The sequence below is a fragment of the Betta splendens genome, chromosome 12, assembly GCF_900634795.4.
Source record: "Betta splendens chromosome 12, fBetSpl5.4, whole genome shotgun sequence".
Lineage (NCBI taxonomy): Eukaryota > Metazoa > Chordata > Actinopteri > Anabantiformes > Osphronemidae > Betta > Betta splendens.
The window spans coordinates 7,728,901-7,745,711 of record NC_040892.2 but is presented as its reverse complement, the minus strand read 5'-3'; the positions used below and the strand labels follow the sequence as shown (position 1 = coordinate 7,745,711).

Here is a 16,811-nt window from a genome sequence, read left to right as displayed (position 1 = left end):
AACTCTTGACTCGTAATTCTGAACACATGGTGCCGGTTCACTCGCATGTTTCGCTTGAAGTGAACATAATTGTACAATGACCAAACCCATAAACTAAGTTTACATGCAATCTATTTTTATTTGCTATTATAGAGTTTGACAGGGGTAATTAAATTAGGATCTCAATAAGGATGCCCAAGATATTCTCTCCATTTCTCCGATTTTCAGTAATGCACCACATGGTTTGTCTACGGCAGCCGCGTTGTCCAAAAATCAACCAAGCTGTCTCGTGTAAGGATTCGTGGAAGCTAGAATAGCAATTTTTGCTTTCTGATCACCACCATCATCATTATGAACAACACATTTTGAATGATGTCTCGTCACTACATGGCCACATAACGTACTCAAGGACAATCCGTGTTTGAGTGACCAAATGGGTGGAAAGAAGAAAAAGTCGGCGGCGCAATCAGCTGCTCCGGTGGCTGCGGTGATAGCAGCCTCTGCAGCGGGTCGCGGCGGGTCAGAAGAACCGAAAAAACAACCAGCCAGCGACAAGCCGACCAAAGCAGCCAAGGAGAACAAGTCCAAAGGTGTCATTAAGGGCAAAATGTGCCTATGATAAGTTTACCTTCACGTCACTGTACAGGCAGACAGACAATGTAAAAACAACATTACCTGTAGCCTATTTACTGTATAACAGTGGTGAGTTGCTGCCTGATCTGCCTGAAAATATGCGTTATTGTAGATATGTAAACAAAAAAAGCATCAGTGGTAGAAGAAAATACCTTGGTTTTAGGAATACTTGATAATATCAGTGAATATGATCGTTAAAATAACATGACATGACATCTAGCTAACATCTGTTTTGTCGTCACTCCAGCCCCAAAGACCTACAGCCTTGTCAATGCTGCGCAGGTTGATACAGGTGGGGTCTCAGACAAGTCGATTCTCAAAGTAAGTCAGCTGTTGTACCCCGTTTTTTTCTGAAAGTGATCAAAGTACCCTGCAGTCGTTATGTCGTGCAGTCGTGACATTAAAACATTAAATGGGTTGCTGACAATTAAGCATCATATCTGAGTTATATTTTTACCAGATGTAACATCTAAGATCTAACAGATGTTGTTATTCACAGCCAATATAATGAGCAACATTAAATTGTACTTTTTTTACAGACTGATAACAGACAGATTTCTAACTGGCCACTCATTTAATACAGATTGCAATTCAAGCTGATCTGGAGAAGAAGATTATCAAGCTGATCAATGAGTTCAGGCAGGATAATGGGGACAAAGGACCCATATCAGGCAGGCTTACCAACAAGAAACTGCTGGTAAAGAAAAGCTGCAGCTGATTGTTTTTCGGTTGTGGTTGGCTGCATACAGGTTGACTTTCTGTTGTTGTGCCTGTAGGACTTATACACAGCTCTGCAGAAGTTCAACTTTAAGAGAGAACACATCGAGGAGGCGATGAAGAGCAGCGTGCTGTATGGAGGGGACCTCCTCTCTGCTCTTGACTGGCTCTGCCTCAACCTTAGAGATGGTGATGGATTTATTGGATATTATTCCCATGTACTGTAGCTGTGGAGGAAACAAATTCATGAAGATTGTGTTTTTTATTATGTATTTTCTGTGTATGTTTATGTCACAGAGGAGCTGCCTGAAGGGTTCAGTCAGCAGATGCAGGAGGAGAGTCAGAAAAACAGGCCCAGATTCCAGCCTCAAGCTCAGCAGAAACCTGTAGCCCAGAGCCCCAAAGCATCTACCAATGACCATAAAGAGACCAGCAAGGTTTGTGTGCCTGTTTACATATGTCTTTGCAAGTTAGACAAATATAGTCAGAATATATCATGTGAGAAGTGTGTTTGGTGTCTGACAGGCCACAGAAAAGGATGAAGCTGCAAGTATGAAGGATTGGATCTTGAGGTATGCAGAACAGAGCAGTGACGAAGAGGAGGAGGAAGAGGAGGAAGGCCAAGGAAAGAAGACTGCAAATAATCCTGAACTGGAGGAAAAGTTTGACCCAGTGCGTAAAATTAAAGTTGACATCCAAATATTCACTTCTACATAAAAGAATTAAGGACAAATTGAACACTTTATTAAATGTGTATTGTTGTTAAAGATTTTGAATTTGAGATCCAATAAGCTGCTAATTGTAGCTTGTCACAGCAGTGATCGATCATCTAACTCTTCCACAAAGCAAATAAAAAATATGTTAACCTTTGTTTTCCTACTTTTCTTTCTGATTTTGTGCTGTGTAGAATGACAGATATTTGATCCTCACTGCTCAACTGTATGACAGCAAAGAAACAGCTGCTGCTGCGAAGGCCAAAGCAGACAAGGTTGGCCAGCGAATGGCACAGGACAGAGTCCGCATCATTCAACAAGGTGCTTGTTTCAGCTACACTTGTATTAGCTTTACAATATCTAAAGTGCACCTCAACAAACACCTCAATGTTGTCAAAAGTAAACATGCAAGTGTAACATATTTTCTCTTTGTAGAAATGAAGCAGCTGGAGTCTCACCCCATGTTCAATCCTGCTATTAAAGTGGTGGATGTGCCACAGAAGGAAAAGAAGATGCTTCCTGTTACTGAGGACAAGGAAGATCTCAGTTTTAAGTTATTTGAACAAGCTGAGAAGCCCCCCCCTGCAGAAAAAGGTTCATGCCACAAATTAACATACCCTCAGCCAAATTAATCTATCGATGGATCTGCACAAGCGAAGTCATAACGACAATATTGCTGAAATAGATACTGCATTGGCTCACCAGTAACCAGCAACAATGTCCAAAACACATGTGATGTAATGGTGGCATTGTGTCGTTTTTTAAAATTTTCCCTCAAAGCTGTGAAAAAGAACCAGCCGAAGGACATCCGTAATTTTGACTACACAGCTCGCAGCTGGACCGGAAAGTCTCCCAAACAGTTCCTCATCGACTGGGTGAGGAAGAACTTGCCGAAGAGTCCGCCGCCGGCATTTCACAAAGTGGCTGCTGGAAGACACTGGAGATGCAAGTAAGTGTGTTGCACGCAATGTGCTGCTGATGAATTGTTGTCTCTACAGACAAATAGATGGCAGTTGTTGTTGTTAGAGAAATAATAAATAATATTACTGTATCACTCTTAGGGTGCGTGTTCAGAGGGCAGAAGATGTGCTGGAAGTTTGTCCAACTATTCTGACTGAGGACAGTATGCAGGCTCAACATCTGGCAGCCACACTGGCACTTTACAACCTAGTTAAAGGACAGGTACAACATATAACCCAGCAGGAGATACTACAAATTTGTTTGTTTAGCAAATAATTTTGTCTAATCCCTCTGCGAATCTTTGGCTCCTAGTCGGTGCACCAGCTCCTGCCTCCCACCTACAGAGATGTGTGGCTGGAGTGGAGAGACAGTGAGCAGCATCGGCAGGAAGAGAGCCGCACCGCTGCCAACAAACCCCGTGACCAGTTTATCTCCCGGCTCTTGACCCGACTCAAACAGCAGCAGAACCAAAGTCAAGACCAGGAGTGTGGTTTCAAAGCTCAAGTGGGGCAGGGCCAAGTCGGGGATGAAGACCCTGAGGAATCCTGGGAGAACCTGGCTGGTCTTGAGATTGGGGACGGAGGAGGTGAACTGGCAGGCAAGAGTGATAAAATGGGAGGGAGGAAAGAAGAAGCAGGCGCACTTGAGGCAGCCAGAGAACTGTTAATGAAGCTGAAAAAATCCCCGTTGGCCCGAAAACTGCAGGTACGCCCACGTCAGCATGGCACAGTCTAATGCATGTGAGACCGGCTGTGTATGTCAACAAGCGTTTCACCTTTCAGGCAGAGCGAGAGCAGCTCCCCGTCTTTCAGAATCGGCATCATGTCCTGGAGGCTCTGCAGCGCCACCCGGTGGTGGTGGTGGCTGGTGAGACGGGCAGCGGAAAGAGCACCCAGATCCCTCAGTTCCTGCTGGAGCAGCTCCTGGCTGGGGGCAAAGTGCCACAACCCTGCAACATAGTGGTGACCCAGCCCCGCCGGATATCTGCAGTGAGCCTGGCCAGCAGAGTGACCGAGGAGCTGGGCTGCGAGGACGGACCAGGATCAAAGGTGAAACATAAAAAGAGGCCGTGTTGTGTGCATCAATATAGACGTCTGTCATCTGCTTTAATGGTAATGTTTTAATCCTGTTTTAGTCGTCGCTGTGTGGATATCAGATCCGAATGGAGAATCTGTCTGGGGAATGGACCCGTCTGCTGTACTGCACCACTGGAGTTCTGCTCAGGAAGCTCCAGCATGACAGACAGCTGAGCTCCCTGACGCACATCATCGTAGACGAGGTACAAGCAGTTTGCAGTTTTGTGGATTTGCAATAAGCTAAAAGCTACCAGCATTTAATTAGCTTCATCTGCTAATTAAGTGCATGCCTGCCCACGTTTGTGTTCTGAGGTCCACGAGCGTAGCGTGCAGTCAGACTTCCTGCTAACCATCCTGAAGGATGTCGTCATGAAGAGGTCAGCCCTGCGCCTGATCCTCATGAGCGCCACGGTGGATTGCGACAAGTTCTCCAGCTACTTCAGCCGCTGCCCAGTTATCAGCGTTCCTGGACGGACCTTCCCAGTTGAGGTGAGCTGAGCTCTCGCCATTTGTGTGGTTACGTTTCAGCAAGATGTGACTGTGTAGTGTTTGTCAGCGAAGAGCTACATCCGTCCAGATTAGGTCATACCAGAAAAAGCATTTTTAGTCGAAAACAAGATCTCAGGCTCCAGCGATTTTCTGTCCAGGTGTTTCACTTGGAAGACATTGTAGAGGAGACGGGTTATGTCCTGGAGAAGGACTCTGAGTACTGCCAGAGAATCCTTGAGGAAGAAGAGGAAGTCAGCATCTCTGTCACCCAGAAGGGCGGCAAGACTTTGCAACACCAGGTAATGTCCTCTGTAATATTATGTGGAAAAAAAGCATTATTTGTCTCCTTTGCACCTTGTGCTCCAGGGTAACGCCTGTCTGAGAATCACCTGTGAGCTTTGTGTCTTCAGGAGGTGATAGTGAAAGACTCCTCTTCAGGCTGGGACCTGGGTCCTGAACTCAGCCACTTCAGCAGCAGGACCCGGCAGGTGCTGCAATACATGAACCCCAATAAGATCAACATGGACTTGCTGATTGACCTTATCGACTACCTAGGTACAAACAAATAATAATACTTATTTTAGATATCACAAAATACACGCCAGCACATCTTACCTACCTAGTCTCGTACCTAATACAATTGATTTCTGCCAGACAAATCCCCACAGTTTGCAGAGGTGGATGGAGCTGTCCTCGTGTTCCTTCCAGGTCTGGCTCACATCCAGCAGCTTTACGATCTGTTGACCTCAGACAAGAGATTCAGGGACAAACACAGGTGACACACACACACACACACACACACACACACACACACACACACACACACACACACACACAGATCTTTACACTTTATGAAATCATTTTTATTCATCAGGTACCGGATAGTTGCTCTCCACTCGTCTCTCTCATCAAAGGACCAGGCTGCTGCCTTTACTGTGCCACATGCAGGAGTTAGAAAGGTACAATTAAACATGTAATAGTATTAAACGTACAACACTTAAATCTGAAAACAGAGCAGATTGAATTGAAGCATTATATTTATTATTTACGACATAATCTCTGCTCCACTTCCTCTGCCTTTTAGATTGTGTTGTCGACCAACATTGCTGAGACAGGTGTGACTATTCCTGACGTTGTCTTCGTCATAGACACTGGAAAGACCAAAGAAAATAAGTAAGGGATTGTTAACTGAACCTGAACAGTTTTGTTATATTATTGAGCAGGTGGATGTAGGAAGTGTTTTATTAAATAAGTCTGTGATATGTGTCTAGCAAACGGGAATTTCCCCCCTCTAACGATTTCTGGAATGGATTTTAACCACAGAAAAAGACAAACTCTATTAAATTGATGGCGCGTTAAATCCAGTCTGCTGTGTTCAGGTACCATGAAAGCAGCCAGATGAGTTCTCTGGTGGAAACGTTTGTTTCTAAGGCCAGCGCCCTCCAAAGGCAGGGGAGAGCGGGACGTGTTCGAAACGGCTTCTGCTTCAGACTCTACCCTAAATACAGGTCGGACATTCACTCTACAGAAAAAAACAAGTTATTCAAATAGTCAGGTTTCTTTTTTGGTTAATGCTGCTCTTGTTTAACCCCTTTAAACAGATTCGATGCCTTCATGGAGTACTCCATTCCAGAGATACTTCGCGTCCCACTGGAGGAGCTCTGTCTTCATATAATGGTATATAAACCTTGCACTGCTGCACAGATGCAGACAAATACAGCTTCTGTTTGATGTGTCCTTCACTCCTGCCTGTTCACACTCTCCCCTGGCAGAAATGTGAGTACGGCTCCCCAGAGGACTTCCTGAGCCGGGCCCTGGATGCTCCTCAGCCTCAGTCGGTCAACAACGCCGTCAACTTGCTGAGGAGGATTGGTGCGTGTCACCCCAGCAACCATCTCCTCACCCCTCTGGGACAGCACCTGGCGAGCCTGCCAGTCAATGTCAAGATAGGAAAGATGCTGATTTATGGAGCCATCTTCGGCTGCCTGGAGCCAATAGTAGGTCACAACACCCCAAAGTATAAATTTGAGCATATATCGTCATGTTTGCATCTCTTTTTTTGCCTGTTATTTCGAACTTTAAGTTTGGTCTTGACTAGTTTCAGCTGTAAATTGGGCATTTGTTCTAGGCAACCATTGCGGCAGCCATCACTGAGAAGTCTCCTTTCTCCACGCCAATGAATAGAAAGGAGGAGGCTAACCTGGCCAAGGCCACACTGGCGTTAGCTAACTCAGATCACCTCACCATGTACAACGCTTATCTGGGGTATGAAACATCCTCAAATATTCTTCCTCAAACAGATTTTTCTGCCTATGAAAAATGAATTGTTTTTTGTGTGGTGTCTTCCTGTTGACATTGCTATGACAAAAGCAACATTTCTTTCTGATGACCTACTTTCCAACTGTGTCAACTCAGGTGGAAGAACTCACAGTGCGATGGAGCGAGAGCAGAAATGTCCTATTGTAGAAAACACTTCCTCAATCGGACAGCTCTCATTACAATAGAGGTGTGAAGCACGTCCTGACCTGAGATTCTCTCTAGTGATTTTAACACAGATTATTTCTAATACGGATGTGACATCTTTCCCCCCAGGATGTGAAGCTGGAGCTGATGAGGATGATGGAGCAGGCAGGTTTCTGGTCCACTCGCTCGTCTGCCCACACGAAGCTGCAGGCGGCTGCGCTCTCCAGGGACCAGATCTCGGTCGTGAACGCAGCGCTGACAGCAGGCCTCTACGACAGCGTGGCCCGGGTGTTGTGCACCCCTTCTGTGGATGTGCTCGAACGAGTCACATGCACGGCGGAGACCCCTCAGGGCAAAGCTCAGGTCCATCCCTCATCCGTTAACCGCACCCTGCAGGTCCATGGTTGGCTGCTGTACCAGGAGAAGGTAATGCTGAAGTGTGTGTGTGTGTGTGTGTGTGTGTGTGTGTGTGTGCGTGTGTGTGTGTGTGTGTGTGTGTGTGTGTGTGTGTGTGTGTGTGTGTGTGTGTGTGTGTGTGTGTGTGTGTGTGTGAGTGAGAATAATTCTCTATCTTTTGGTCCTAATAGAGGTTTATCCACAGGTGAAGTACAGTAAGATCTACTTGAGAGACACCACTCTGATATCTCCTTTCCCTTTGCTGCTGTTTGGAGGTGACATCGACATTCAGCACAGAGAGAGACTCATCACTCTAGATGGATGGATCCACTTTCAGGTCAGAGGTCACCTGGGTCAAAGCGCTCACTGACTAAGGCTGTAGCTGATACAACTGTAGATTGAAAGGACCACAAAACATATACTGTAGGTTTTCAAAGCAATCAAACGTTTTTAATGGAGAAAACCCCAGCTTATTCAGCTTTACATGCACCTTTTACAGGCTCCCGTACGGATCGGTGTGATCTTTAAACACCTGAGGAAGGTGATTGACTCTTTGCTTCAAAAGAAGCTGGAAAATCCTAAAATGAACCTGGAAGGTAAATTAGGGTCAACATTATGTTCAAAGAGACTGGCTTTATTTAGTTATGAGTCTTGAGATTTTTTATTATCCTCTAAAATATTTAATTTTATTGTTGTTAATTGTTTCGTCTAATTGTGTCTTTTTTTTATTTAGGTGAGAGGACCATCCAGATGATTCTGGATCTGATCAAATCTGAGCATGCTGTTTGATTAACGGTCACCAGAAGATTTTCCTCACAAGAGCCTTGATACTAGGGATTTTCCCCATGCTATCGACAGGCCTCTGTGTCCTGTAATCCTGCTGTGCTTCCCATTTCAAGCCCTCTGGAGACATCCTAGAGATGAACTGATGGCTCGTAATCACACAGAAGCTAACAACAAATTAATGAGATAACGATGATGCCAAAAGTAGTCAAGTAAAGCTCCACTGGGTTTTAATTTAAGCGGTGTGATTCATGGTTGGTGGACATAAATGGTGATGCTGTCTTTACTATTAAATATGAGGGTTGATGACAGACCACAAACAAACTGTGTTAAAAATGGTAAACAGTTGACGGTAAAAGAAGTATAATTTCTGCCTGATGAGTCACGAAGGTAATAAAAGCCTTGAAGATCAAGTGTAAGTAAGTATGGAGTATAAAACTGTTGCCACCAGCTCAGCTTTAGTTTTTTTACAAATGATGTTTAACATAAACCGAACAAATCTAAGGTGCAAAATATGTTTCAATTGTCAAAAGTCGATTTTAAGACAACCACTAACCACTGGACTGCAGTCAGCTGACATGCTACTTCCAGATCGAAGAGGAAATGAAAACAAGTATAAAGATGTCTTGTTTTGTTAACTTCTAAAATTAAAAGTATAATACTATTATAAATTCACAGAATTGCATTATAAAACCACCATGAAACAGCCATGAAACAGCCATGAAACAGCGAATCTAATATATAAGTTCTGTATCTAAAAATTACTTTTAAGTTACCCATGATGTATTTGATTTCATTTATTCCCTAAGCTTAAATGTAAATCTATCAAAATATAGGGCAAAGTCCTAATTTTAGACAGTCATAGTTTAAAAAGTAAACACGACCTTAAAATACAATGCCTAAAATACCTTTCTCCAAATCTATGATTTACACCTCCCTCAGATGAATTAAATTGCCCCAGTGGGAGGAGAATTTTGGACCAAAATAGGCATAGTACAATAAAATAGGTACCAAGTAGAAAATTTGCAAAATATACAGGTTTTCTAACGTTTGTGTGAAACTAAAAAATTGCTCTTGTTATGACACTAACGTTAGAAGAGCAGTCTTAGTTTCAGTGTGAGTGTAACTACACTGTAATGACACAGAGTTTTAGGGCCTCGCCTCTACAGGGAAACATGAATGAGGATGTAAGAAGACATTGCAAAGCTCCAGCACAACGCAGGACGTACATTAACTCCTCCAGCCGAGCCGTGTGTCAGTATTGGATTACGCTGTACTCAGAATCCTCCACTGTGGAGTACGTGGCATCATCTGCAATCAGAGCAAACAACCAAACCCGATGTTACGTTTTAAAGCGGAGCCGTGGAACAGAAAGACACAACACAACAACTCCCACATTCACTGCAGACGACTGGAGGGACAGACGCTTTCTGAAGCTCGTGAAGCAAAGCCTCTTCAGCTGTCCTTGGCTAAAACACATCATACACATACAACAATCAAAATTCCCATTATACTCATACTCACCGCTGCGTGTTGGATCTGGTAATGGCCCCCTTCTGGAATGAGATCACTTTAGTCAGTGCTGTGAAATAACAGCTTGTTGCAGCCTCTCCTAACGCCCTGCTCCTGCTTACAATACCTGAATATCGCTGGTCCTAGTCGAGAGTGTGACACTCCGATTTGAGATTTCTGGCCACAGTAGAAGTTATCATACATAATCTGAGCTGTAAGAAAAGAAAAAAATATTCAATATAATGTACTTAAAACTGCTTGTGCATCTGACAACTAACGTCTGTTCCTCTGCATTTCAGCACAGGTTAATGGTTACATGCACTGTATTATCAGTGGGCTTCTGACATACCTGGTGGTTTGTCTCCAGTCTGTCGGAGGCTTACAAAGTGTTCAATGTCTTCCTGCACATCACACTGCTCCAATGACTTTCTCACTTCCTCATACAGCTATACACCCACACAGAAACACACAGACACAATGAAAACAGGATCATAGTCCAGTTTGCACAGTCCAACCCATGCTGCGTTAGGACAAATGCAGAACAGGCTAAAAATACCACAGTGGCATTAGGTCCTGAGCTAGTTCTGCATTCATCCACAACATCTCAATGTGTATCCATGTTGGTGCCAGCTTCTACTGCTGATTTGGTCTCAGTCATACCTGCTTTTTACTCCTTCATATTGTCTGCTGACCATCTAGACCTGCAGGGCCTTTTCTTTGAAACTAGCTATTTGCTGCAGGGTTAATTGCATCGCTTACGCTAAACCCAAAGAGTAACCTTTACAAAGCAGGGACACAGAGCTTGGTATATACATGATACTCTGATTTGATCCATAACCCACTCTATGACTATACAAATATTCTAATAAATTTGAGCTTTCTGTAACGGTGGGCGCTACCTCATCACTGGTCACACACTGCAGCGACAGCTGGTTGAGGTGAGTCCAAACTGTGTTTCTCAGAAAGTTGATTCGCTCCATTGACTGTTTTTCAAATATCTGCAAAGGACAACATACAAGAAATGTCTGAATACACTTGTTGTACACAAGTAACAGTGATGTGTTTAGCCTCTTACTTCACAGGCCTTGACGAATTCCCTTAACCAGTCTTCTCTGATCTTTGCCAGCGAGTTCACGTTCTGTTGGTATATCCGGTCCGCTTCCTCTGCATTGTGTTTTGCCTGTTGTGCTTTTGTGGTGAGCTAAGTAAGACAGAAGAACATGAGTCGTTTACAACACTGTCAGCTTGGCTGCTCACAAACACACAAGTCAGGGACTGCACAAGGACAATGTAAGATGTGTAAACGCCAATGATTTACCAGCACCTATACTGTACCTGTGCACTACCAGTGAATGGCCACACCCGAAGACAATGAAGCCATAAATTGCTTTCATACCGTAACATTCAAATCATTTTGGGTCATGAGTTCACAACTAGATAATGACAAACCTTTGGTAATAATAGTGGTAGTAATGATCCCGATGCCTTGTCCCACACTAGAGCTCATCACGGATGCTTTCATGGCTCAGTGTGATTTATGTGCAATAATACGCTGCAAAACTAAAAGAAAATCCTAACAAAATGTCTAACGGCAGAAAAATAGGAGTTCCACGTTTAAACGGTACATCTTCTATTCTTAGAAAACATTAGTGAGAAGCTTCCCTGTACCTTCTCCATTTGCTTTGTGTTGTTGGTGCCTGTGTTGGTGTTTCGGTTCACGTTCTGTTCAGCTTCTTCTTTATCTCTGCACTTCTGTTCATACGCCTTCTTCGACTGGGGGCAGCACCACATTTAGCGTTACAGTGCATTGTTCATCTTTAAACTATATACTGCTCATTTTAATGTTCTATATACTTTAAAACATGCTATGGATAAACAGGACTCTGTGTGGTTTGTGTATTGTGTATATAAAAGTTTTTATATCTTGTTTAATTGTTGTTATTGGTCTAGTTTGTTAATCCATTTTCAATTAGAAGACTAAATAATCTCTAAACTATAGCTTTAATATAAACTGGTTGCTTTGGTCTTCTACACAAGCTGTGTTGATACTAGCAATTCCTTCTTATTTGAATATTATATTATATTTCCCTATTTGTTAATATGATCCATGGTAATAAATGTGTCTGTATCAGACTAAGCAACACAACTTCCCCAAACAAAGAGGAAGAGCCATTTCTTAGTCTGTAACTCATCTGACATGAAGTAACATACTGTAGCCTGGGATTAGGTTTATCATTAAATCTACATGTGAATCAGTCCATATGCTACTCTGCTGGTTATTAATCAGACATTAAGAGGAACAGAAACAAAAACTGCACTTGTAGTAATTTGCATGCCTTTATGTTTATTACTTACATCCATTGTTTTTTTGAACTGTGATGACCTCTGTTTATGCAGCATATCCATCTGTTGTTCAATCTGAAAATACAAGGTCACCTTGTAGATTTGTATCACCCAATGTTTCCTTCATTTGGGTAATAAAACCACACACCTTTTTCCTTGCTTCTTTTTGTTTCTCTCTAAAATCTTCCAGCTTCTTCGCCTCCTCTCTCATGCTCTGAGCCAGTTGTAAATGTGATAGACTTACATGTTCAGTCTCTGCACAGTAAAACAAGAAAAAAGAAGGTTTCAGTTGTGATCTGCACAAAAACATGAAGTAAATCACACAAGTAAATGATGCCGGAAAAGCGTTTTATTAAAAAATACACTTACGTAATTTGAGCACATCCAGAGATCTTTTTAATGTGCTGAAAGAACAAGAGGATTGGAACATGATTTAGGTATGCCACACATTATGCTACCTGGTAGCTGCTTTAAAATCAATGTCATTATGACACAAACAAACAACAAAACAAACAATGCAGAAGTCAAAGCTACCCTTTAGGGTAGTGACAAAGCAGGGTTTTAGACGTTTGTACTTCTATTATTTTTTTTGCAATTCATCGTACCAAGTTAAGAAACGAATATCACGCCTCTGCCTTCCTTCCTCTTACCAGTCTGAACACCTACACAGAAACTGAGACCATATTATCACTAGTGCAAAGAGCCTGACACACATAAAACCTGAGTAAAAGGTGTATTAATAAAAGACAGATAAAAATAAATGATGAGATCATCATTTGTTCTTTTTCAGCGATGATGCTTGGTGTCCAGACTTTACAAAGACCTGGCTTTCAGCTTTGTATGTAAATGCAAACTGAAAGACAGCAGATTTACTGTATTTGATCTAGTCAAATACTTACTTCATCTCATTGTGTCCACACACCTTCTTAGACAAACCCAGGAGTTCTTTGGCGTACTTCTCTTCAATTGATGCCCTGAAACAAACAAGAAACAAATGTCCAACCTATACAAAGACTGCCATCAAATAATCCAACCTCTTTACTGATAATCTGCAAATGATGCATGAAGAATATAAATTGATATCAGTTTTACTACTGTACTGGTTATTGCTTTGCATAGAAAAAAGAGAAAAACAGGATTCTACTAGTCATACTATGCTACTGTATAAACTCTATGTCTGTATTTGTAATTTTTATTTGTAATTTGTAATTTTTACTATTCATGTTGAGGCTAAAGCTGAAACTAATAGATAACCCACCGATAGGTATTCATTGTTGTTAGTTCAGGTCCACTAGACCCTTGCATTGCAGTGCAGAACTAGATAATAAATAGACAGGTGCAGTGCACATACAGTAGAGGCCTAAATGAGCCGATGTCCATTTATTTCACAATGCATTTCTGCATAACAACTCACTTACTGTAACTATCGTGCTTTTTAGGTTAAGTCACATATTTCATATATTTTCACTTCTTCTACCCTGGTTTCTACATTCATTATGCAAAAACTTTTGACTTTCAGTTTCACTACAGGTCATTTGGTTATTTTGTAATTACTGATATTTTGCAAACTTTTGAGGTTAAATATTTTATGTTTTTACGTTAGGCAAATTTTCGGTTTTGTATTTTACCATTTTAAAATGGTACGACAGTACAATTCAATGCAGTCCCATACATACTGCCATGAATTAGTTCAACTCTATTCTGCAATACTAGCATGAAAAGTTTTTTACCTGGCTTTCATGAAATCCTCCACCTCCTTGCATGACCTCTTGCCATCATTCAGGTACTGGATGATGGCATCATAGCCACCAGTGCAGGTCAGCTCTGAGTTCTGTTAGCAACATGGTGAATATGTCATACTGCTGAGTATCTATGGTTATAGAAATGCTATTTTCAGGTTCAGGTTCAGGTTTCAGGCCCATACTGTAGGTGAACATCTATTACAAGCACCGATTTTTTTCTAAATTCACACAACAACACTCTTGGAACAACAGGACACAACCATAAATAACCATTTTAACATTACAATCTCCTATATTGAGTATAAATTGATGTTTTTGGCTGTACACCTCTATAATTTAGGTCAACGCAGAGTTAAAAGCATGTAATTATCCAAACCAAGTGAATGTCAAAATCACTGTGTTACCGACGGCCTGGCTCTGTAAAAGCGTAATAAAGTTGCAGTTACAACACTTTTGCTCAGTAACTCGGGCCTGAGGAACTCTGGCTCTTAACAGTGCAGGTCAGCTCTTATCTGTAAGCATATTAGCATATCATAAAATGTGGCCACATAAGAGAATGAGTTAAACATTTGAAGAGAAGAGCTCAGGTGTTCCTGCATTAGGAAAAAGCAACACCAGCCATAATAACTTCAAATAATGTTAATAAAGTCGAGTGCACATTAAGCCTTCCTCAAAAATATAAAAGCACATAACCCCAAACTACACGGTATTAAATGTAACCAGTCTTCCACCTAAAGTAAAACATTTTTCTTCATGGATTATGACAGTTGGTGTATGTGCATTGTGGCCAAGCAGGGAACAGGTGTGATTATAATAAGCCAGTACTGATACTTTTATTTACGCAGTCTGAATATATTACAATAAATACACTTTTCATTACAGCGATTAATGCTGTGATATGTAGCCAGCTAATGCATCTTCACGATTGTTTTACGAGGCAAACGGAGGTCTTCAACTGAAATTTCATAACAAAAATAACGTTGAATAAATACACAAACACACAATTCATCACTCACCCAGAAGAAATCCTTGAAATGTAGAGTTTTCATGGCTGAGAAATGTTTCGGACGAGGAGGAACACAGTTGCAGCAACTCCGGTGCTTGACTGACACTGATCTCGCGACGTCGCCTCTACTGGTAAAAGCGCGACGAGCACGCGCGAGCTGCCGGTTAGGATGACCCACGCGCAGTGGGGACGCACCTACGTCATCGCTGTTTGCACGAGCGGCTAAGTTTTACTGACAGGAAATGAAAACACTTAGCGTGTGGATAAAAATATATTTATTTACGTGTACGTCCTAATATAGTGGAATCAATGTAGCGCCTACGCTGGGTCTGCTGTTTAAAAAGACGAGAACTAATCCTGGTTAAGACACATTCAGGCATTCTAATAATGATTCTCTTCTCTCATATTTTATAGTTAGACAGAGTGCTGCCATCTGGTGATTGTTTGGCGCATGTACGAATCACAATACGTAATTATATTTATCTATTGATGTTCCGTGCTATATAACAATAATGCATTAAAAGCATGCATAATGACAAAAAGACTAAATTAGGACCAAAATAAAGACAATAATGTGTGCACAGATGACCGCCATAGATTCAGAACACATATTCCCCAATGTACTTTCCCAACGTGTTTTTTGACAAACAACATCACATGACTAACTGTGTGTAACTGTATGTGTGGCAGTAATGGGCTTACCTGTGCTCAGCAGGCTGTGACTACGACCTCCCTCCCCTTAGAATATGGTCATAAATACAGCCTGCAGGTGTAAATGTTTTATAGCAGTGGATAGTGGATACTTAGTGGATCACTACAGTAAGTAAATGTTTGTGACCATGTGACTGTTCCCCAATGTATGAAAACAAAAATATTTAAATTTTGTCACACTACTACATTTCACAGCAACATGTACCCTGTATTGAATTCAAGAGAACCCAAGTAAACATGAAAGAAATAGTATTCAATATTATATTATTATCTTTATATTAATTTATATGATATACTTTATATTAATAAAAGTATTTACCATAATAACTGAAGGACTTTGGCTCATAGACATTTGCATAGGATGTCCTATGCAGGACTTTGACTCTAGTGTAATACTTCCATGATATCATGTCATGATAGCTACTGAATATTCATATGAGAAGTTGCATCACTTTGCTGTTGTTGTACATTTTGGAAAACAACACTCTGTATAAAAACATTGTATCTTATCACAATCAGCTCAGGTAGGAAACAAACTGACGTCACTGATCAAGCTGTTGTACTGTACATTCAGACCTGACTCTGCTACTGGAAAACAGAAACTTTGTGTATGTAGGAGTTTGTTTAAGTGTGATTTCCTGAATACATTCTTTATCTATTAAACACCAAGCGACACACACTAGTTGTATATATTGAATGAAGTGACTTCACATTTATAAGGTCTCATTTACTGAATATATAACTAAACAAGAGGTTTAATTACTGTGTGTACTGACGCTTTACCAGCTGTGTTTTTCTTTCTGTGAGGCTCTTGTAACCTGTCACGAGTTGTGAGCATTGCACCTAAGTGGAATTTTTCTGGATGTTACGCGTCTCCCTTTAACAATTTGAGGCCCAAGGCAAATTACCCATTGCTGCAAAACGAACTGATTATGTTTTAAATAAAATGTAAACATAAATAATAAACTTCTCTAATTTGTAACAGAAGATTTGGGAGATGACTTGTTTCAGTCAACTCAAATATCCAAAATCAAAAAAGAACATCTTTAAAGAAGATCATACCTGTCTGGCATTTTGCATGTTATAATGTCTTTACATTAAAACTTTCACAGCTTTTATTTCCTTTTTTCCTTCAAAAACGTTTCTAACAACTGCAATATTTTTCAATTATACTAAACTACAATGATGTATTTTTACAACCTTCCCAGCACTTGACTGCATGGCGGTATGTCACCAACTTCTTCCATTTTCATGGGGCCCGGGTAGATTTCGGCAAGCCATAACATGT

At 41.4% G+C, this 16,811-nt stretch overlaps 2 protein-coding genes across 4 annotated transcripts; one reads left to right on the top strand and one right to left on the bottom strand.

The window, feature by feature from the left end:
• The first annotated feature begins 219 nt into the window (after nt 1-219).
• On the top strand, nt 220-8,622 carry dhx29 (DEAH (Asp-Glu-Ala-His) box polypeptide 29). 3 transcript variants are annotated; one of them, XR_003787810.2, is made up of 28 exons: nt 220-569; nt 860-933; nt 1,196-1,309; nt 1,389-1,518; nt 1,627-1,766; nt 1,855-2,001; nt 2,237-2,363; nt 2,478-2,636; nt 2,823-2,991; nt 3,104-3,224; nt 3,315-3,707; nt 3,785-4,051; nt 4,138-4,281; nt 4,391-4,567; nt 4,726-4,866; nt 4,978-5,122; nt 5,222-5,342; nt 5,442-5,526; nt 5,652-5,740; nt 5,947-6,075; nt 6,169-6,244; nt 6,340-6,564; nt 6,696-6,832; nt 6,983-7,073; nt 7,160-7,456; nt 7,702-7,763; nt 7,926-8,022; nt 8,160-8,201. XR_003787810.2 is itself a non-coding variant. In XM_029169388.3 (28 exons), the coding sequence occupies exons 1-28, from the start codon at nt 413-415 to the stop codon at nt 8,213-8,215; spliced, it is 4,140 nt and encodes a 1,379-aa protein (XP_029025221.1). In that variant the 5' UTR covers nt 222-412; the 3' UTR covers nt 8,216-8,622. The 3 variants fall into 3 exon arrangements, 2 of the variants coding, with proteins under 2 accessions (XP_029025220.1, XP_029025221.1); XM_029169388.3 differs by having other exon boundaries at nt 222-569; nt 7,632-7,763; nt 8,160-8,622; XM_029169387.3 differs by having other exon boundaries at nt 221-569; nt 7,632-7,763; nt 7,926-8,622.
• Nucleotides 7,849-15,003, bottom strand: pstpip2 (proline-serine-threonine phosphatase interacting protein 2). Its single transcript, XM_029169390.3, has 13 exons — nt 14,823-15,003; nt 13,795-13,895; nt 12,964-13,038; nt 12,434-12,468; nt 12,213-12,319; nt 12,077-12,139; nt 11,390-11,494; nt 10,797-10,922; nt 10,621-10,719; nt 10,071-10,167; nt 9,849-9,933; nt 9,734-9,765; nt 7,849-9,520 (listed from the first exon to the last, which is right to left on the bottom strand). The coding sequence occupies exons 1-13, from the start codon at nt 14,853-14,855 to the stop codon at nt 9,465-9,467; spliced, it is 1,014 nt and encodes a 337-aa protein (XP_029025223.1). The 5' UTR covers nt 14,856-15,003; the 3' UTR covers nt 7,849-9,464.
• Nucleotides 15,004-16,811: the final 1,808 nt, after the last annotated feature.